Source organism: Diuraphis noxia, unplaced genomic scaffold (assembly GCF_037042655.1).
Source record: "Diuraphis noxia isolate RWA-SAM2 unplaced genomic scaffold, SU_Dnox_SAM2 contig0001, whole genome shotgun sequence".
NCBI lineage: Eukaryota > Metazoa > Arthropoda > Insecta > Hemiptera > Aphididae > Diuraphis > Diuraphis noxia.
Window position 1 is genome coordinate 39,318,809 of NW_028301711.1, and position 23,329 is coordinate 39,342,137.

At 26.9% G+C, this 23,329-nt stretch overlaps 1 protein-coding gene across 1 annotated transcript; it reads left to right on the forward strand.

Moving 5' to 3' along the window:
* The first annotated feature begins 12,414 nt into the window (after positions 1-12,414).
* On the forward strand, positions 12,415-23,233 carry LOC107170244 (uncharacterized). The gene is made up of 16 exons (XM_089216598.1): positions 12,415-12,685; positions 14,784-14,980; positions 17,138-17,286; positions 17,737-17,970; positions 18,109-18,246; positions 18,322-18,548; positions 18,612-18,664; positions 18,732-18,830; positions 18,893-18,994; positions 19,057-19,290; positions 19,353-19,471; positions 19,532-19,668; positions 21,329-21,424; positions 21,585-21,794; positions 21,930-22,160; positions 22,725-23,233. The coding sequence occupies exons 1-16, from the start codon at positions 12,683-12,685 to the stop codon at positions 22,866-22,868; spliced, it is 2,373 nt and encodes a 790-aa protein (XP_089072724.1). The 5' UTR covers positions 12,415-12,682; the 3' UTR covers positions 22,869-23,233.
* Positions 23,234-23,329: the final 96 nt, after the last annotated feature.

Below are 23,329 nucleotides of genomic sequence, written 5' to 3' on the forward strand. Positions count from 1 at the left end.
ATATTATCGTAAAACATGGCTTCTATTTTGATTCGTCTACTAAAACATAAAACTAAATTTTGTTACTCATTACATAAATATTTTACATATACCTACTATGTAATAGTAAACATTTTATTCATAACCTTACCTTACGTAACCTAACTGTATTATTCGTAGCAGCATTTAAGTGAGTTAATTAAGTCGTTTAATTTCTCAATAAATGTATACAGTAGTAGAATATTTTATTTTCCATATGAATACATATTTAAATGTCAAACAAAATTTAACATATTTTGAAAAATTTCATTTAAAGAGAAATTTTTTTATTATTATTATTTATTATTATATACACAATCTGTACCTCATGGATACAATAAGAGTATTAGCTGAGATAATATAATACATGAAAAGGCTTGACAAAATCAGCCACCCAGTGATGACACTTAAATATTGAGATTATACATTAATTTATATATATATGAATTTAATTATTTACTGTTTTTATAATATTAAGTTAGCATATCTCTACACCTGTTAGGCGTTCTAAACGCCTTGGAGGATTTTCCGGAATAGTATTTGCTGATAGAGCTTTAATTAAAGGACTGGGATGAGATGCAAGCCGGTTATGGAATCTTTTATAGTAAGTAACTGCTTCTTCTTTTACAGATTTGATTTTCAGATCCGCGTGAAGGGTATGATTAGAAACATAAAAGGGGGAGTTCGTTAATTTTCTTAGTGCAATATTTTGAAAAGCTTGAATACGATTTGTATTTGATTTTTTTGCATTTCCCTAGAGTTGGAGACCATAGGTCCAAATGGGTTTTATGAGGGATTTATACATTAGAAGTATTATATTAAGGTTGGTGTATTTGTTATTGACTAGTAAAGATTTAAGCATACGAAGTCGGAGGTTACTTCAACACAATAAACAATAACTTCATTATGGGTGGTGACTATAATGCGAAGCATCAGAGTTGGGGCTGTTGAGTAAACAACCCGCATGGAAACATTCTCTATAATTTTGTAAATTAAAAAAAATACAAGGTACTTGCTCCTTCAGAACTTACCTATTGGCCATCATACCCGCAAAAAACTCAGATATATTGGATATTTTTATAACAAAAACTCCGTCAAATTTGCACTATGTTATTGACAATATTCTAGACTTAAATTCTGATCACTCGTCGGTCATTCTTACACTTAATAACTACCCGTCAAGTATTATTGAACTATTAAAATTATTTCACACCACTACTGATCGATACAAATTCCACGATCAGGTAAATCAGAACCTTCAACTAAATATTAGATTGAAATCCAATGATGATATAGATGTAGCCGTAAATAACCTAACAAATGTTATTCAATCAACAGCATGGGCAGCCAACACAACTAAAAATGTACAAAATTCTAACTCCAATTCACTGTCGACTAATATCCGTATCATAATATCAGAAAAGAGGAGAGCTAGAGCCCTCTATCAACGCACTTGCCTACCCTCCCACAAAAAAATATACAATAAATTAGGTAAACATCTTAAAAAAGTTTTAGCAAAAATCAAAAACCTTTCCTACGAAAACTTCCTGACTGACTGAATTATCTGCAAAGAATGGTAGTCTTTGGAAAGCGTCCAAACAAGCACTTCATTTTAAAATAAATACTCCACCTATTAAAAAATCCGATGGGAGTTTTGCTGTGTCCGACACAGAGAAAACCGAACTCTTTAAAAACCACCTCTTTAATATTTTTCAACCTCATCAAGATATTCTACCTGCCAACTCAAATACGGTTCTTAAATCTCTTGATATGCCTTTACCACATTCTCCTCCAGTTAAACATTTTTCACCGAGTGATATTAAATTTGCAATTCAAAAGCAAACTCTTAGGAAATCTCCGGGATTTGACCTAATAACGGCTGAAGTAGCCAGATGCCTCCCTCATAGGCGTGCGCAGGGGGTATGCAGTTGCATACACTGAAGTTCTATCTCATCGACACTGGAAAATTGAAACATCGAGTTATCAGTTATCAACTACCAAGTATTTGTGAAATACATACTTCTTATATTATGTAATGGTATTTATTACAATATTTTTTTAATTAAACAGTAGGTTTTTTCAATATTTGTGAATCGTGTATACATATTATCAAAATTTTACGAGCTAATAACTTTCAGGGCGCGCTATTGTTAGCCTTCTGCATATCCTGAAAAAGAGGCTTGCGCACGCCTATGGCCTCCCTAAACGTGCAGTCGTCTTACTTACTCATATATTCAATGCCATACTTAGAATGTCATACTTACCACTCTTATGGAAGTTCTCCAAAATCATACTTTTCCCAAAACCAAACAAGCCCCCTGACCTGGTAACGTCATATAGACCAATTAGTTTATTACCATTTTTCGCAAAAGTGCTAGAAACACTTATATTGAATCGCTTACTTCCCATAATTAGCGAAAAAAATATACTTCTTAACTATCAATTAGGTTTTCACGCTCAATATTCAACAATCCATCAAGTACAAAGACTAGTTGACTCAATTTCTTTCACACTAGAAAAAAAAAATGTATTGTTCCTGATGTGTATTTCTTGACATTCAACAGGCCTTTGACCGTGTATGACACGAAGAGCTGCTATACAAATTAAAGACTTTTTCGCCCCCAACCCGCTATACGCTACTCAAGACCTATCTAACTGATCGTTATTTTCAAGTTTCTTTTAAATCTGCATACTCTAACATAACAAACATCAGAGCTGGTGTTCCACAGGGGGGCATCCTTTCCCCAATACTGTATAACTTATATGATTCTGATCAACCAACCAACGCCAATACCACTGTGGCAGACTATGCAGATGACAAACTTATCATATCTATAAATGAAAACCCTTTTGTAGCGTCGCTTAATCTACAACATTATCTATCTCTTATGGAAACATGGTATAAAAATTGGAGGTTTAAGATGAACCAAACCAATTAATCTAATCACACGACTTTTACCCTTAAGCTAGGACACTGTCCGCCAGTCACTCTTTATGGCATTAAAATTCCGACTACTCCAAAATTAAAATATCTTGGCCTAACCCTCGACCGTAGACTAACATGGGCCCAACATACACGGGTAAAAAGACTTCAACTAAAGAGAAATTAAAAAATATAATATACAGGGTGATTTTTTTATCATGAACCACTCATTATTTCAAAAAGTATCAATGTTTTTTAAAATATTTTTTTACAAAGTTTCATATTGTTAAAAAAACAACGTTTTTATGAAAAAAATAAATTTTTTAATATTTTTTATCCTTATAATTTTTTAAGTTTTTTACTTTTTTGAATGGCAACCTAGAGTTTTAATTTCATATTCCAAAGCAGAATATTTTTCTAAGTATTTTGATACGTAAAAATCGAATTTTGGAAGAATAGTTCATGAGTTATAAGTATTTAAAGTTTAGACAAGCGGAGTAGTGGACAAACATTTTGCGGGGTAACCCCGTACCACTCCACTCCGCCAATCTAAACTTTAAATACTTATAACTCATAAACTACTCGTCCAAAATTCGATTTTTACGTATTTACAAATTTGTATGAGAATACTGCAAGATAACCAGCGGTGATAATTATTTGTTGTCATTGATAATACACAATTAATTAACACATTGTTTTACAATGTCGACTAATAAAAAATATGAAATAATAACAAAATTAGGGTTAACAGAGTTTTAAACGATTTTACGTATTACATGTCGCTTACGACAACTTAGTAACGACAAATAAAATACCTAGAGTTTTTAATAAAATAAATCACCAATGGGTGATATTAGTTAAATACTTAAACTAATTAATTAAATGAATTAGTACTTACCCAACATAAAAACCATGTGCCATTGCGCAAAAATCAAAATTTAAATTAAAAACTTTAAATCTTAAAAATAAATATTAATATTTTAAATGTCGTTCAATGACAAGTATTGGACTGAGCTCTAATCAGACCAACTAATGTTCATCATGTACTTTGTAAGGAGTACGGTCAATTCAATATTAACGATAAAAGTATAATATTAGGTTCACTAATAAATAATAACTATAGTAGGTATAAAATAAAATGTTTATCTTATCGAGTCAAAATAATTATGTTAAGTACTGTGATATCCAAAAACTGGAATTTCAGTAATCAGTATAAACACAGTACACACAAATAGGTAGTTTCTTTTATCTCTAACTATTATAACTTTATAAGGTTAAAAGTTATTTAATAAAGGTATTACATAAATGTATGATAATAAATTTGATCGTTTAAAACTCTTTTAACCCTAATTTTGTTATTATTTCATATTTTTTATTAATTATTAGTCGACAATGTAAAATAATGTGTTAATTAATTGTGTATTATCAATGACAACAAATAATTATCACCACTGGTTATCTTTCAATATTATCATACAACTCGATGTGTCACACGACTTTTTTGTTAGTTGGTGATTCGAGCGTGAAAAACGCGCGACAAGCACAAAAATGATGCGATATCTCGATTCGTATGAGCATTTTGCAAAAAATACGACTAGAGTGTTCATTTTTACATTCAAGATAAAATTCTAAAAATAACATTAAAAAACACAGATTTTGGAGTTAGAAAAAAAATTCCAAAAAAATCTTCATTGTGGCATCACAGAGAGTATGCGTATACTAATTACCTCACACACTTCAGAAACACCCTGTATACTTATCAAGAATCGATCGATAAAATCCATGATAAATCTATGAAGAAATTATCCCTTTCAAATGTTTTCAACATAATGTCTTTGGAGGATTAAGGGAATGATCTATTCCAGTTGTTCCCAACCTGTGCACCGTGGTGCTCTAAGGGCACCACGAGCTCATTTAAGGGGCACCACGGCTCATCCAAGAATGAACAAAATTATTAAATTATCTATTAAAAATTAAAATTTATTGTAGTTGAAAAGACCAAAGATTATTTTACGTACAAAATTACTTAACATACTATCTGTATATCTAATATTAAATACAGTGTTTTTAGTATGTGTCGAATAATTCAATAACAAATAAAAACAGATAAAAATATTGCCAAACTTTCCAAAAATAAACAACCTCAAATATCTCATTATTAGTTTTTCACTATTAAAGCAGAATTTTTTCTTTTTACTTTCAACTATAAAATTATAGTTTGTTAATAATATAATGTTCAATAAAATTATTTAAATCAGTTATTAATGAAAACTATAGTGTTTATTTTTATCACGTTCCTCATGATATTAACAGAAGGATACCTAACAAAATTTGTACAAACAAAAGGGCACCGCCGGCTAAAAAGGTTGGGAACTGCTGATCTATTCTATTGCCTTTTTATAATGATTACAAGTGTAAAGACGTAAAGTAAATCAAATAGAGTACCTAAATACATTATGTATGTAGGTTATTTATAGTGCGTACTACACCGTACTGTAAATTAGATGTCAATATGGCTTTTATCGTCCTTGAATCAATAATGTAATTGTATTTAGTCCTAATAAGTAGGTAATCAATGTAAACTTTGTCAAGGTAAAAACTTAACAATTATTATGCAGTTATTTTTTTTAAACATTTTTTTTATTTTTTTTATTACTTAGTAAAAGATCTTTGGCAACATGTTCCGTTGAATTTACAAATGATTTAAATACCTAATCAAATATACTGTCTATTTATTCAAATTATTCTTATGGTTTTTAAATCTTCGGTTGAAGTCTTGCGGCTGTGATGAATTCGAATAATTCCAAATAATTTGATGATTTTGAATATTAACTGAGGACAGTGGCTTACGCAAGGGGGGGAGGGGGCTAACGGGCTGAAGCCCCCCCCCCCCATTGCCCGTATTATTGTATTATTTTTATTTTTAAATCTACCGACGATTTAATATAGTACATATCTAAGTGTGTATTTCCCCATTTATTACAACCACGGACTAAGATACCATATATTAGTATATTGTATATTATTACTATAGTTAATATCTTTAATTGTGATGACGACCACAATCCATAGATATGTAGATATCTATAATCTATGATTACAACCGAACGTACTATGTTACCAACAATCCGAACAACGTCAATCTATAAAAATAGCCAACATTCCGATTTTCGATAATTTTTCGACTTTCGTTATTATACTTATCAGTTATCTATGTAATTTTGGAAGTTCTATAACAATTTTCAAAAACGTCACCTAAGCGATTACAGTTATTAGATTGGACTAAATAAAAATGTTTAAACAACAAAATGGGCAATAAAATACATTTAGTCCAGTCTAATAAGTTAAAAATATATTTACACTATTTACAGTCATTGTAGTTTTTATTAAATCACAACCTTATACCGGAGACCAATAATTTCTAATATTAGATGTATAACCAAATTCATAATTATAAGAATACTTATTTATACTTATATTTTTGTAAATCTTCATTATTAATTTTTAAGGAGGTATTAGAGTTGTTCTGTACACCATATTTATGTTTCACAACATATATGATCTAATAAGTCAGAGGTAAAAAAAATATTTACATATCTAAAAGGGTGTTTCTAATTCAAGGATATCACTAGGTAAATCCATTTTCAAGCCCCCCCCCCCCCAAATGTAAAATCCTGCGTACGCAACTGACTGAGGATGATAATGAAGTATTTCAACTAATGATACAGATAGATAGAAACTTGTTCTAAATTCTAATGTTGTAAATTTGTAATAATGTGGTATATTCTGCATTCAGTGAGAATGTACACTATATTATTATTACTATAATATGAATAAAATTCCACATTTTCACATAATTTATACATACCTAATACCATTATTCGTTTTTTTTTTTTTTTTTTATTAAATGTGAATTTTATGGATTAAAAATAATATTAATTAATGGTAGGTACTTACTTAAGATTTTTTTGACAATCATTAAATCGAACTTATTTTATTATTTAGGTAGTTGAAACGAAGATATAATAATAGTAGGTAGGCAAATAGCTGATAAATACATGAAATTATATTATTATTAGGTATTATTAATTCGAGCATAGCTTTTTTTTTTTTGCTAAATGCTGAACACGAATAAAGGTTCTAACTCGTTCCTGTTAAACCAAACTTAACTATTTCTTTAAAATACATTACCAATATTGTTTTGTTAACCATATAATCGGTAGCGTATTATCAATTATTTCAGGGGCATAATTAAGAGGGGATAAGCGGGATTAGATCCCCCAAACTTTTATTTTACTGCTATCATTTTATATTTGGAGGGGTAGATAACTGAGGTTTACGGATTTTGCTAAAAATACAAAATACCCCCCCCCCCTCACACACACACAAAAAAAAAAAAAATAAATTCCTAATAGCGTCACTGAATTATTTATGATGGGTGTAAAGTCGTGGAGTTCTAACTGGAGTCTGCTTATAATATAATATTATGATTAATCTAAGTATCTAACTTGAATTTCTCAACAATCATCCTAGAATTTCAGGAATTATCATACAATTTCAATTTTTTTTTTTTTTGTATTCGTAGGTTTGCAGTCATTATTAAATCATTTGAATTTAATTTTTAGAAATAAATTAACCTCAATTAGACGTAAATGTTAGTTAATTTACCAAAAAATCAAATAGTTTTAATCGAAACTCTAACTTGTTATAGTTTAGTCAATTTTGATTTTAGAGCTATGGTAAAAAGGATCATATTAACTTTAAAAAATTCGATCTATCCAAATCTGTTGTTAAAATTAGGTGTTGCCGTTTAAAAAAATGCAAGTTGTATTGCGCATACGCACAATAAAAAGATTAAAAATTTGAAAATTTGAAAAAATGTGTATTTCAATAGTCCCTATCTATTTAAAAAAAAAACCCATCTCAATCCAATATCAATGGACAAAATTATTTAATTTTACTTCTAAAAGGAAACACATTGTATACTAAAATCTTATACAATGTAATTGTTTGCTTGTAACTAATTAACTTTATTTTATCTAGGCATATTATTTCAGTATCTTTAGAACTTTTTTTTGGTTCTAAGGGTCTAAAATCCCTGGACTCTTTCCATAAATTATGCTACTGTGGCACAGAATGATAAAAATACACATAAGACAAATAAATAGGTAGGTAGTTATTAATTTAAAAATAATTTCAAATGCATTACATAAGTAAACGGTTATCAATGTTCATACTTATATTGCCATCATTATCAATGGTTGTCAGTTATCTCTATGACTTTACAATCTACAATATACTTACCTACCTACCACATGGGTAAAATATCGTATTAAAATATTTTTTATCTACAACGAATAGTAATGTATACTGTTGATGTAGACATTAAGACATGTAGTGCAAAAATTCATATCTCTTATACCTATTCCTTCTATAATTGTAACTTGTATGAATGTAAACCTTCAGTGGCGTAATTTGGCCATGTTTGTGGGGGGGGGGGGATAAAATGTTTTAACATTTAACCTATACCCCCCCCCCCCCATGAAAAAAAAGTATTTATTATAAGCACCTTTCAGAATTCAGAGCAATATATTTATGTACACAAGAGACATGGAATAAATTCGGGTGCGTTATGATTGCGCATGATACTATTGCGTATGGACCTTTTTCATTATTACGATTGCGTACATTCTACCTACCCAAAGTTAGTGCAACGTTGCCGTTGTTCAAAATCATAAAATAACTTATTTTAGGAAATTATTGGTTATACTTGATACAATTTGATAAACGTTACTGTGACTATTATTCCCAGGCCAATACCTTTCGATAATCTATAAAATACTATAAGATAAGATAAAATGCCGATTATTATATCGGATTTCCTAGCGTGTCGCATTTTAGCACCGTTATAATATTAGTATACGAACAACTTGTCATTCGATAAGTCGCTATAGTATTAATGTTAATGAGTAATAGTGCGTTAACCATGGACAATTCTTTAAATATTATAATTTCTGAACGTGGGAAAGAGTTAGCAGTGGTTTCTTCCCATAAATATCGTTTTTTAAGAAAACGCAAAGACGAATTGCTAAAGTGGATATGTTATAATAAAAGTTGTTATGCCAGCATTTTAACTGATGTCACAAAAACTCAAGTGAATGCAGTAATTGGTGAGCACAAGCATAATGCAATAACACCTCAAATTATTGATCGTCAAGTGCTCAGAGAAAATTGCAAACGAAAAGCCAGCGATTCAATTTCAACTTGACCAAGCAAAATTATACGAAAAGAATTACTGACAAATTTAGGTACAGATATTGTACATAAAGATATTTCTTCTGTTCGAAAAGCTATGTATATGGCAAGACGGAAACATTTTCCTACATATCCAAGATCTTTCGATGAAGCCATAGATAAAATTTGGAAAATGCAAAACGATGATATTTTTAAATTTAATAATAAAAATTTTATCCACATTCCGATGAATAAATCGTTTATCTGTATCACGACTGAAGACAATTTAAATTTTATGAGTTCTTGCACAGAATATTTTTCAGATGGCACATTTCAATGCGCACCTAATTTTTTTATGCAAATGTATACTGTTCACTGTTTAAAAATGGTTTTTATTTACCAGTTATATTTATATTTTTGAAAGATAAATTTAAGCAAACATATATCGAAATGTGGAAATTTATTAAAGAATTATATTTGCAACACACATCTCAAACACTTAATATATGCAAATTACACATCGACTTTGAAATAGGAGCACACGAAGCTGTGAGGGAAGTTTTTCCGAATGTAAAACTTACTGGATGCCGTTTCCATTTAAGTCAATCTTGGTGGCGTTTTGTAAGTATTTAATAAATTACTTACTCACATTATTTAACTAAAATACATACATATAGTTACATACAATAATTTTTAAATAGATAAACTAGTTATCAATACCAAGGTTTTAATTTATAACTTATGATTTGTATTTATTTGACTTAATGTTTTTAGTTTTTTTAAATTATATTATTATTATTTAAATTTTTTATCAGGGACTGCTTATTGATTAGAACCAACGTTTTTAATTTATAACTTATATTTGTTGTATTTATTGACTATAATAATGGTTTTTAAATTATATTATAATAAGTAGTAAGTACATGTTGGCAACGTTGCTCTCATTTTCATACACAATCGTAATATTTTAAGGTATAGGTAGAGAAATCGTACGCAATAGTACAAACGTACGCAATCGTTCTACTAAAAGGGAAAAACGTACGCAATCGTATATCACCGATAAATTCCGATTAAGTGTACAAATCGATAGGTTATTTTTAGTTCAATAGGGCTACGGAAAAATAGTAGGTTGGGTTAGGTTAGGTTAGATATGACAATAGTCTTTAATCTAGATAAAATAATCTGATAATCGTCGAGCGTCGTCGATCCACGATAAAATAATATTTTACTGCTCGGTGGTTTATTTTTGTACCACTACACAATGCATAAACAAGCTCAAAACATACACAAAACATATTGCAATAGTGATACTTATAAACTTGCGTGGCTGCATTTAAACGAACTATTTATGTACAACTAGCAAAAAGGATTTGTTTTTCTTTGTATTATTTCTATAAAGTATAAAATGGATTATTATAATAATATTAATTCGCCGAGGTATTTGATTCAATATATATAAATATAAAAACAAATAATAATAATATTATTAAATAAAGAAGTACATAGGTGAATGTAGTTAACCAGTCTTAAAAAAAAGGTCATGGGGGGATACGACACCCAAATCCCGCCCCCCCCCGTAATTACGCCACTGTAAACCTTTAGATAAATTGCATTTCTTTCGAAGAATTTATATAAATCATATAAAATTGAACATATTATTAAATTGTGTTGATGTAAAATATATGTGTTTATTATTAGAATCATGTATACCTATTATAAACATTTTAATATAATATTGCTGTGTCTCGTATGGGACAATCCCCGACCATATAGGTACATATAATAATATGTGCAAATGTAGGTATTTGATACGTAACTATTATTATACTGCCAATATATCGAAATACTGACTGCCGATTGTCGTATTGATAAATAAATATTTACAAATAATTTTACATGTTGGTCTTACAGAGAACGACAGAACGTCTTATAAATGAGCATATCAAAAACTACTTTTTCTCGGATCAACATCTAAGGTAAGTACTTCCAGCGTATTTATAATATAATTACCAAAATTCTACACCACACATGAAAGAACTTTATCAGCATTGTACGTTTACATTTTTATTGTTTGGATAACATAAATACAATTATCGGTTCGATACCATTAGGTTTTTAAAAAAAAAATTAAACTGTTAAAAAATATTGGCTAGTGAGCCACATAGTCACTATCTTGTTAAACCAAAAAAATAAAAACTCTATAACATAAATTAAATTCTTCTCTATGCGTTGTGGAATTTTGTTGATTTTACTAGAAACATTAACCCTATATGCATAATGCATATAGTGTTGCTTCTCGGCAACAACCGATAAAAACGGTTATAATCAAATATTTATTTATGTTAGTGTATATTAGCTATAATCATAATCAATTATGGTAAAATATATTACGTGATTTACTTTCAAACCGATAGATATAGAATATGATTGAAAAAAATAAACTATTTATCAATGGATCGGTACATTTGAATGTAGAGGCAAGAGGGAGTATGGTTGTGTCGCGCAATACAGTTATTGCAATGTTGTTGGCCTTTTTAAGACTGAGCACGGAGACAACACTAATAGCATCCTATAGAAACAATAAATTCTTTATAGGTGTAGGTACTTATCTAATTTCAATTTTAATTATCTAAAAATATATGTTTTAGGTACATTGGTTCATTAAAATATAATAAATTGTTTAATGTTAATTTGATGTAATAATATCGATGGATTTTTCGGTTTTTACAACTTGTACCTATTGTAATTTTCCGTAGTCTTAATATGGCTTTTAACCTTCCAAACCGAGGGAACCGGAAAGTGATTGCATGGTGTTCATAAATCATAACACGACAAATGAAAATAGGTCAGTGTTATATAGGTGCGTATTACTAGCTAACTAGGTGGCTACAAAGTTTTGGTTTGACATCGCGATTATATTTTGTACCCACCTAGGTATTAACTGAACTTATGTGTGGTTAACGACTGAAATTAAACACACGGGGGAATTATGATTCCTATGCACTTACCTATTCAACTATTGTTTTTGTAAAATTGTGATTTGTTACTACAATAATTTATATTAGGTACCAACCTACGTTTTTATTATTTTGGAGGTAAAAGAAAATGTATGATTATGAACAAAATAACGTACATGAATACGCGATGCCCACACTGCTCGGTCTTATCATATTCTCATCGTCACTCGTTGTTCTTTGCCCGCCAAAATATCGAAAATAGCGATAACAATATAAGATAACTATAGTCGAAATATTATTAATTTAATTATTTTAATTATTAATTATTTAGTTTTTTCACTTTGTTAGACCTCCACAACTACTTGCACTCTACCAAATTCCTATGCGATTACTGATGACGATTATTTAAATATTCAATATTTATGTAGTACACACTATCCGCGTAGGTAGTATGTGTATTGTGTTTGAACTGTATTTAAAATTTTCGAATTATTGATTTTCAACTATATTGGTTTTCGATCTATTAAACTGTAATTTACAATTCACAATAATGGTAAGCATACATACATTCTGTATTTATTATGATATTAGTATACACGCAGTCAATATTATGTTAGTGTATTCATTACAAGGTGAGACGAGGTAAATGTACAAATCGTTTTTTGTTGATGTGTGGTATTTCAAATTTATCTGTACAACTTTTTCTGTTAACTAAGGAAATTTGATCTCTCCAGATATTTGAATTTCATGCTAGATTTATAATAAGCAGTGTGAATTATTTTTAATTGTGCACTTCATAGTCCGTAAAAAATTCTACCTCTTAAATTATGCCTCCCAAAAAAAGATCAATTGGTAGTTGTACGCCTTGAGCATGAAAGAAAATGGCAATATGAGCTTCAGAAACAATGAAGCAAAGAAATTATGAATGATAATTAGGCCTGTCACTTTTTAACTTAGCCTTCTGCCCTTATCTCTATACAAAATTTTGTCGCAATCGGTCCACCGGTTTTGAAATGTATATAGGATAAACATATATATATAAATAGATTTCTGTCTATTTATCCTTTATGTATCTGAATTTCAATTGGTGGACCAATTACAATGAAATTTGGTATAATTACAATTACAGTATTGTATATTAAGATATATTATATTAAGATAAAGTGTATCCAAAAGATAGAAAAAGATTAAAGTGTATCTATTAAAAATAAACTTAGCCTAGTAATGACTATGTAAAAACCAGAGGTAGACCGCATACTATATGACAGCCAATATTTGAATTGTCACACTTTTCATCATAAAATTAATAAATATACATAATGATAAACTAAATTGAATATTGCTGTACGATTATTACCTAGTATATTTTAACAATTATCTATCTATATGTATAAAAATTTACTGCTAGCATAATCACAGGAAACAAATTTAACATAAAGTTTGAGATATATAAGAGGTAGGACAGGCTACGAAGTGCACGGGTTCAGCTAGTATTTTAATAAATGAGAAACTTAAGCCTATGATCTAAAATAAATTATCCAAAAGATGGTATAAGTGTTCAATTCTCTAAATCTTAATGACAAAAAATACCTTTAATCTAACTCTACAATGTGTATTAGTCATTCTTATAGTTGTAAATGTATTTATAATTAATTATACATACATTTATGTACTATTTATATAATTAATGTTTAGTTGTCGATTTTTAAAATTATATTATACACTTAAAAGTTATTCATATAAGCATTATACATAACTCTCAACCTCCATCACTAGCTTGTGCTTATAGGAGGTTGATGAACCATAATATTTATGTAAAATATAATATATAAAAAAAAATTGTTGATTCTAAAATAATTAGTGATATACCAAAATAAAATGTATTTAACTAAATTATAATATTTGATAATAATTATTCTAAATATTTGTGTTACGGCCATGACAAAATCATTTTTATTGACAGATACTTAGGTGTTGAGAATATTATTAATCATGTGATGTATGAAAAAACATTACTGAGTGATGACTAATAATTGACAGGAAAATCAAACATCATGTGGTGATTTTATATAGTGATAACAATATTGATGGAATAACAGTTTTTAATATAGAAATCAAAGGGCAGGGACTTGTCTAAAACTGTTCATTAGTTATAGGCTGAAAAAACTGGTTATTGACTAATTTTTACTGGATTCTTAAGAAATAGGTATACTGAAATAATATTAGTAATTTTGAAATTTGAAGGCCATGTTATGATAAGTTTTGTTTTAGAACCTATTTTTATATTTCAATCAAAAAATGTGTTAATCACGATGGTAAAAAGTTAATCCCTAGTATATTTATGTCATGACTTATTTGTTAAAAAATAATTTATCCTTGTATACCTAAAAGTTAATATTTTTTAAGAATATGCTACATTCATACTAACACTTGTTTTATTGTCCTTAGAAATGTGTAATTACAAATTTTAATCTTGTCAAGTTTTGATAGTTCCAATATTGGCAATATTTGATTAAATTAACCTATGTTTTAGATTTACTTTTAAATTTGATAATAGATTATATCACTAATATTAAAGTTAATAAATTAAAATAATAAAAAATAAATGTGAATTGCCCAATATAAATTATAAATATATTTTTAATTTTTAGAAATCTTCAAATAATAGTAAGACAAATATAGATGAAATAAGCAGAGAAACTCAACGACTAGTTAGTGATAGTCATGTGCGTTTACCATATCATAAACCAAAACAAAAGTCATTAAAAGACTTTCTTAACAGACAGAAACAATCAACTGAGTATCAAGCATCTTTAACAGGTTCCAAAAAATTACTGCATAAAGCATGGCAAGTATTATTAAAAATTTTGAGTTTAATAAATAATAAACATATAAAGTATTTAGAAAAATGTACATCCACTACTTCTAAAACATATTATATACCATTTAATTTAGTGTTAATATATTATATATACAGGGTGATCCTTTTATCAGACAACACTCATTATTTAAAAAAGTATTGACTATTTTCAAAATATTTTTTTACATAGTTTCAAGTTGTTAAAAAACCAACACGTTTATTAAAAAATTATATTTTTAAATATTTTTCATCCTCAACATTTTTTAAGTTTTTTACTTTTTTGAATGGCAACATAGTTTTTTAATTTCATATTCCAAAGCAGAATATTTTTCTAAAAATTTCGATACATAAAAATCGAATTTAGGACGAGTAATTTATGAGTTATAAGTATTTAAAGGTTTAGACAAGCGGAGTAGTGGACAAACATTTAGCGGGGTAACCCCGTACCACTCCACTCTGCCAATCTAAACTTTAAATACCTGTAACTCTTAAACTATTAGCGCTAAATTCGAAATTTTAACGTAATAATTAATAAAAAAAAAATAGTTTTAATAATTTATGAAACTTTAAGTATAGGTTACCATTTGAAAATCAAAAGTTGATAGTGGTTTATCTAATAAATATAAGGGTGAAAAATATAAAAAAAATAAACAATTCAAGAAGAGTGTAAATCTACAATTTTGAAGAAAAAAAAATTTTGAAAAAAGTCAATACTTTTTTAAATAATGAGTATTGTTTGATAAAAGAATCACCCTGTATATATATATATTTACATATATTATATTAACTATTTCTCACTATGAAATGTTTTTAATAGCTAATGAAGGGCATTTTTTATTGAGTGAACATAACAACTGTGTTATAGTTAAGTCATTAGGCAGGATTATAAAAATTATGATTATTTTAATCTAGTGTTATATTTCAAAATCTATTTTTAAGTTATTGATTAATGGTACCTATTGATATAGTTAACTATGATATCATTATCATGATACATGGTTGTGAACATGTTTACTCAGCTAATAATCACTATTCGAGAATAAATTATATATTTATAGAGTTTATTATATAAATTACTATTTATAAATTTCTAAGATTTAAATAATTTTTATTAGTTTAACTTCATTAATCGGATATTCATTTTACCTTTTGTTTAATACATGAGGCTAGACTTAAAAACATTCTTAAGTAATTTTAATATTAAATATAATAATATACAGGGTATCCCACAGAGATCTGACATTCTGACAAATGAAATAACTTTTGTTCTAATCAATATTTTAAAAAAATTTCTTTTAAATATAATTCATAGACACTTGCGCTACATTTTTAGAATACATTTTTATTTTTTATTTTTTATTTTTTAATACTGAAAATAAAAAACTTAAAAATTGATAAATTTTTTTTTTGAAATATTCAATATAGCCAATTTGTAAATCTGATTTTTAGAAAAATTTATATGGTAAAAACACTTATTTAAGTCAAATGACTGATTTTTTAAAATTTTTTTAAATATCAATATTTTCATTAAGTAAATTATGATCTAGTTTATGTTAGAAACCTTGTAATTTCAAATATAATAAAGTTTTTTAAAAATATTTTATAAGAACATTTTTAAATAAGTGCATGTTAAAATCTAATTATTTTTTTTATTGTATTTATATTTTAATAATATGTGATGTATAAACTATAAATTATTATAATTTACCTAACAAAAATATTGATATTTAAAAAAATTGTAAAAAATCAGCCTTTTGACTTCAATAAGTGTTTTTATCATATAAATTTTTTCTGAAAATCAAATTTAGTAAAATTGGCTATATTGAATATTTCGAAAAAAAAATTTATCAATTTTTAAGTTTTTTATTTTCAGTATTAAAAAATAAAAATAAAAAATATATTCTAAAAATGTAGCGCAGGTGTCTATGGATTATATTTAAAAGAATCTTTTTTTTAAATATTGATTAGAACAAAAGTTATTTCGTTTGTCAAAATGTCAGATCTCTTTGGGACACTCTGTATAGGTAGGTACATAACCATTTTCTATGACCTATTAGTTTGTAATAAGTAATAACATAATAATATAATATAGCAAATATTGTATTTTATTATTATTCACTAATTTAGTTATGTATATACATTTAGGGAATTAATTGAAAATAAAGAACAAACTGTTGAAAAATTTTACAATGAAGAGAGTGTCCAAGAAGAAAACAACAGAGAAGTATCTTTGGATACTAGTAATACTCAAGCAGAAAATAATTTTTCTTTAAATGATAAAAACTATGATAAAGGTTTGAAACCAAATTGAATTATTCGTATGTAATACTTATTAATAATAAGCTTAATAACCTATTAAATTTAAATTACCAAATTAATCTATTAAATATACACACTTACTAGTATAGCTAAATATAAAGATATGATCTTATTGAGACTCATTTTTGCTATGGTTTGTGCATGTACTATTATTGCATAATTTAGCATTTAAAAGAATCTCAGTTGGCAGTAATTTTTAAATTTATTTAGTCATAGAATTAATAATTTGTATAATTTTGTTAACCAATAAATCAATGTGTTAATATACACTGCCAATGTAGGACATGACACCTGTATATTAAAAAGTTGCAATTCTATCTATATTTTTAGCTATACTTGCTAGTTTCTTAAGAAAAAAACACACTTTAAAGTTTAAATGTATAACTTTAATGTTTTTAATAGTACTTATTTGTTGTGCTACACAGAAATTTCTCTTAATGAGAACCATAACAATAGTTTATTTGAGTTTAATGATGATGAAGAAAACGTTGACACCAATTCAAATATAGCAAGTGAATTATCATCTGAAGATGAAACAATTGATGATGATGATGATGAAGATACTGTTACTGCGGATGATGATGATGATGATGACAATTCTAGGCAAGAGAAAAGCTTGAATACAGAAAAACATCTTTTTGAAGATGAAACAGAGGTATGTATTTATAAATATTTTACTTTCTTTAATTAAATTAATATGCTATTTTTTTGTTGATTTCAGAAAGGTAATGGAAACTTAGAAAATAATTAGAATCTAATAAGTAAGTACATAATTTTCAATCTTAATAACATTATAGACACTGAAGACCAATTAAAAAGAAATGTAGCTAAGACATTCATTGATGATGAAGCGGAGTTGTCTGAATTAGATTGTAGTTCAGATGATGAAGACAATCGACCTAATAATTTTATTGATGAAGAAGAAGACGACGAAGGTAATACAAATAAATATCTAAAAAAAAATGAAAATTTATTAACGGTTTTATTATCTTGTAAAATATTTATTTTAGACTGTGAAATTGAATTTTCTAAGAAAAAGAAACGTAGATTAGTTTTATTATCAGAAAGCAGTGACGATGATATGAACAATAAAGATGAAGATCATTTAAACACAGATATTCAGCTAATAACAAATAATTTATCACCTTTATTCAATGATTCTGAAGCTATTGTCTCTACACAACAACTGATGGGTTTTTGTTCTGGACAATTTCAATCCCAACAATCGGATGCTAAGGTTTTAGCAATACAAAACTTAATGTTTTATGTCACTTGATAAATTTATGTTTTATATTTACAGGGAGATAATAATCAAGAAGTAGATGATTTTGAAGATAATTTTGATTCTGAAGTGTAAGTTAAATTATTTATGGCTTATTTTTTAATTAATATAATATGTGACTAATGTTTGTCATTCTAGTGCACAGAATGATACTGACAGTGTTACAAATGAAAATGATGCTGATGATGATGTATCTCTCAAACTAGTTTCAGCTAAAGACTTTTTTGATGATGAAGTGTAAGTTAAATATTTATTTCTTATTTGTAAATATAATATAAAAGTAATATTTATTGTTTTAGTACTCAAAATGACACTTATAGTATAACAAATGAAGATGATGCTGATGATGATAATGTGTCTCTCAAACTAGTTTCAGCTAAAGACCTTTTTAATGACGAAGTGTTAGTTAAATATTTATAACTTATTTTTAAACATAATTTAAAAGTAATATTTATTGTTTTAGTTCTCAAAATGGCCATGCCAATATTACAAATGAAGACGATGATGATAATGTGTCTCTCAAACTAGTTTCAGCTAAAGATTTTTTTGATGATGAAGCTGAATTATCTGAATCAGACTGGAGTTCTGATGATGAAGATAGATTAGTTGGTTTAAATGACAAACTGGAAGAAGAAGAAGGGGACAAAGATAAGCTGGATGAAAACCTTGTTAAGGATGGATTAGACAAGATATATATGTATGTTTAGACATTTATTTGTAATAATTTGGTTTAAATTAATATTTTTAAACTGGATTTAGGCGCCAGCTTTTAGACGATGATAAACAGCAAGTAACTGCACTTAAAGAAATGCTTCTTGAAGATGGTGAATTATATTCAGAATCCAACAGAAAAAGAAAATTTCAGTGGGATGATGCTGGTTAGATTTTAATTTATTTTTATATTTGCTTTAAACTTAATATTTGTATTTCCTATACAGATCAAAATGATGTTGCTCTAAAGAGACCGTTATTCTCAGACAATGAAGATGATAATGAGGATGATGTTTTAAGTGATGAGGAAAAAACGGAACATTGGAGAAATGAACGTTTCAAGCGTGAATCTTATCTATCAGAAGTAACAATATAATATATATCTAAATATTAAAATATACATTTATTTACAGTGATTTGATACATCCTGGTACATCTTATATATCAATACTGTACAGTTTTATCCATTATGTGGGTAAGGCATTTGATTAATGTTTGATGAGTGTCTGTGCATTATTTTCGCTCTAAGATTAGTGCTCCTGTTGTTACTTATAAATTGTTTGTTTGGGTAAAATTTGATCAAAACTCTGCCCAATAAATATACTTGCAATGCAAAATTTGATATTAGTTCAGTATACGAATCAAAAAATCACCTTTCTGTACTTAATTGTACCTTCCCGATATGAAAAACATCTGATTGGATTTCTTCACAATACAGCTTCTACTATAGGTTACGCGAGCAACTTTTAACACATAAAAATAATGGTGAAACTGATTTATACAAATGTTAAATTATAGGAGTACCTCTCATCCTCAAAAAACATAACAATATTATATTATATTATTTACTAGCTATCTTGCCTGGCATTTCTGTGCTAACGATTAGTTTTTTTTTATAAATATATTTTTAATATAATATTCATACTAATTTTAATATAGTAGTATAATATTTTGCCAATATGTGAGCCCTGATCCATACTATTAAGCTACCTATAGGAGTTTGAAAACAAGATAATACACTTTCCATATCTCAAGGAATTTATTTGTATATCTTTTTTTTATATAAATAATCTATTGTAGTTTTGAATATATTTACTTAAAATAAACCAATCATCCATTTTTAGCTATTTAATCAGACTTTGCCTGTGACAAAATGATAAAATGTAGTGTCATATAGATTTTTGATGTATGATTTTATGCATGCGCTTATCTCATCTGCCCAAGTAACCAATATCAGAAAATACTAATTTTTCCTTTTGGCCATTACTAGTATAATCTGTAAGCATTAACCAATAGCAACCATTTTAAATCTTTAAGCCCTTTTATAAATTTATAATAAAAAAAAAAATCTAAGGACCACTTATTGAGATCACAATCTATCAGGTTGGAACAAACAAGAGATGTTTACACAATTTCATTAAAATAGGTTAAGTGTTATTTTCATAGTTCACCACTGATGAACATAATTACATGATATTTGTTATATAGATAATTTATTGAAAATTTGATGTTGGTTTTGTGTATTAATTTTTTTTTTTTGTAATGCATCTAACTAATGATTTGTCAAATATTAATATTTTTTACAATTGTTGTCATTTACAAAAATTGTAAAATATATATATATATTTTTATTTATTCTTGTTAGTTTTGTTACATTTTTTTATAAACTTTCATTCTGAATGCATATCTAAAATCAAAATCTGTACTGCACTATACTATTGATGTGTTGATAATATATACACATAATAATAAAATATATTTTGATACTATTGGTTGGATCAAATCACAATATTGATCTTTAAATGTAATAGTTTCAATTTTTAATGATTCATAATATTATTCATTCAAATAATAATATATTATATCAACAATAACTAATTCAATGTTATGCCTGTATATATATATAAAAAAATGTTGATCAGTTTATTTATAATTTTTATTTGCTGATTAAGTGGTTGTACACTTACATATATTTATAATGCATATTATATATTGACCACTTAACCTTTTTTTATATTTTTTAGAAAAATAAATATTCTGATGAGGATGAAAGCTGTGAAGATGAAGAATCAAGAAATATTTTACAAACATCTGTATCAATTGTGAAAAAAACTCATGTTGTATGTTATGTTTACTTATACCATATTTTTTTTCATCTCCATATAAGATGGGCCACCATAATTTCAAATTATTCGATGCTATTTAGTAATGTGGCCCTCTCTTGAATCTATGTATTAATAATTAATCAATAATATATTTATTTAAATTATTTTATTATAGGTTAAGTATAAAAATGGAAAAAGTATGTTAATATCAAAGACATCTGATACTGAAAAAATAAATGAATCAACACAGTTAAATAAAATTATTGATGAATCTGATCCTAATAGTCAAACTTTAAATACAAATTCAAATGATACAACAAAAACAAATAAAATAACAACCAATAATTTTGTTGACCCCCAAATTGTGAATGTACTCGCATCAAAAGTAAGATCTATTTATTAATAATATATGTCATGTTTGAAATATAAAATATTGCAATTTAAAATATAATATATTGTAGTCTGTTACATATACATTAATGTTAGTAGTTGTTTTCTATAAATCATTGGTATTTTCCAGCATATTAAATGTATAAAAGGGTCATTCATGAAACGTTCTAGTGACAAGTTGACTAACGCATTATTGTTCGCTAATAAAAAAATAACTAATAATGATGGAACAAGCTCTAAGCAATATGAAGAAAAGAAAGAAATGAAGTCATTGAGTACAATCACAGCTACTGCTACCAGTAATCCTTTTGCATATTTGATGAGAAATGAAAAAAAAAATGAAGTCAGTGTTGATTTAATGGTATGTATTATTTATTTAGAGTACTTAAGTAGGTAATTAAAATTTTTGAGTGTTTTCCACATTATAACTATACTTTATCGTTTATTATAATATACTCAATTAGTATTTCATAAATTCAAATATTTTACTATTTAATTAAATGTTATTATATGAAAAAGCCACTAAGTAGTTATCCACTATGCTGTTCAATAGCTAATAGATAATGAGTGTATCTCGTACATTTTGGTGACCATTCTCTTCAAAAAATTATATGAATAATAATTTTAAAACTGAAAAATTATGTAAATTATTTCAAATAGTAATAGAAAACTTCTAATTTTGAATCCCCAATTGTCTATCAATAACCTCTCTCAAAAAGATAGTTTGTGTATTTTTTCTTAACAGTTTACATTGTAAAAAAACTTCATACATCATAGTACATTGTATAGTATTCATAAAGCTGTGCTCCAAATCTTAAAAATAATAAATGAATAGGTAGTTTTTAAGAAATATTTAAAACAAACACAAAAATTAAAAATTTGGTTGAAAATTAAACTATCATAAAGTTATCATTTTACTTTTCAGGAAATAGAGAAAACAGATAATAGCATCAATCTTAGTAAAACATCTATCAATGTTAAAACATCCTCACAAATTCATCAAGAGAAAAGTCAACAAACAGTCAAACTCAATAATTTAACTAATAGCATACTGAAACAATTTGAATAATAAAATTATAATTTACACCTTTTTCAATAGTAATAGGTTAAGATAGTATTTTAATCTTAAGTTCAATATATTACACCAAATTATTTTACTAAAATAAATACATGTAATATACTTAATTTGTAATTATACTCAACGTCATTAATAAATTAAAATTATATTTATATTTATAAAATTTAGTTGTTTTAAGTTGAAAATATATTCTAAGCCTACCTAAGTAAAAAATGTAAAATCTACACAAAACAGTTTGCTAAAAAACAAGTGTAGCAACAATTTCAAACTGAAAATGTCGGTTTGTTTTTCACATAGAACATAATTACCTCACAGATGTATTCAATAAAATAAATATATTAAATTTAAAATTATAATTATAATTTATCATTTTAGCAAAATAGCAAGTGACAGTGTTTGAGAAATTACAATATATACAATCCTTAAAATTCTAAAATATATAGTTTTAACAT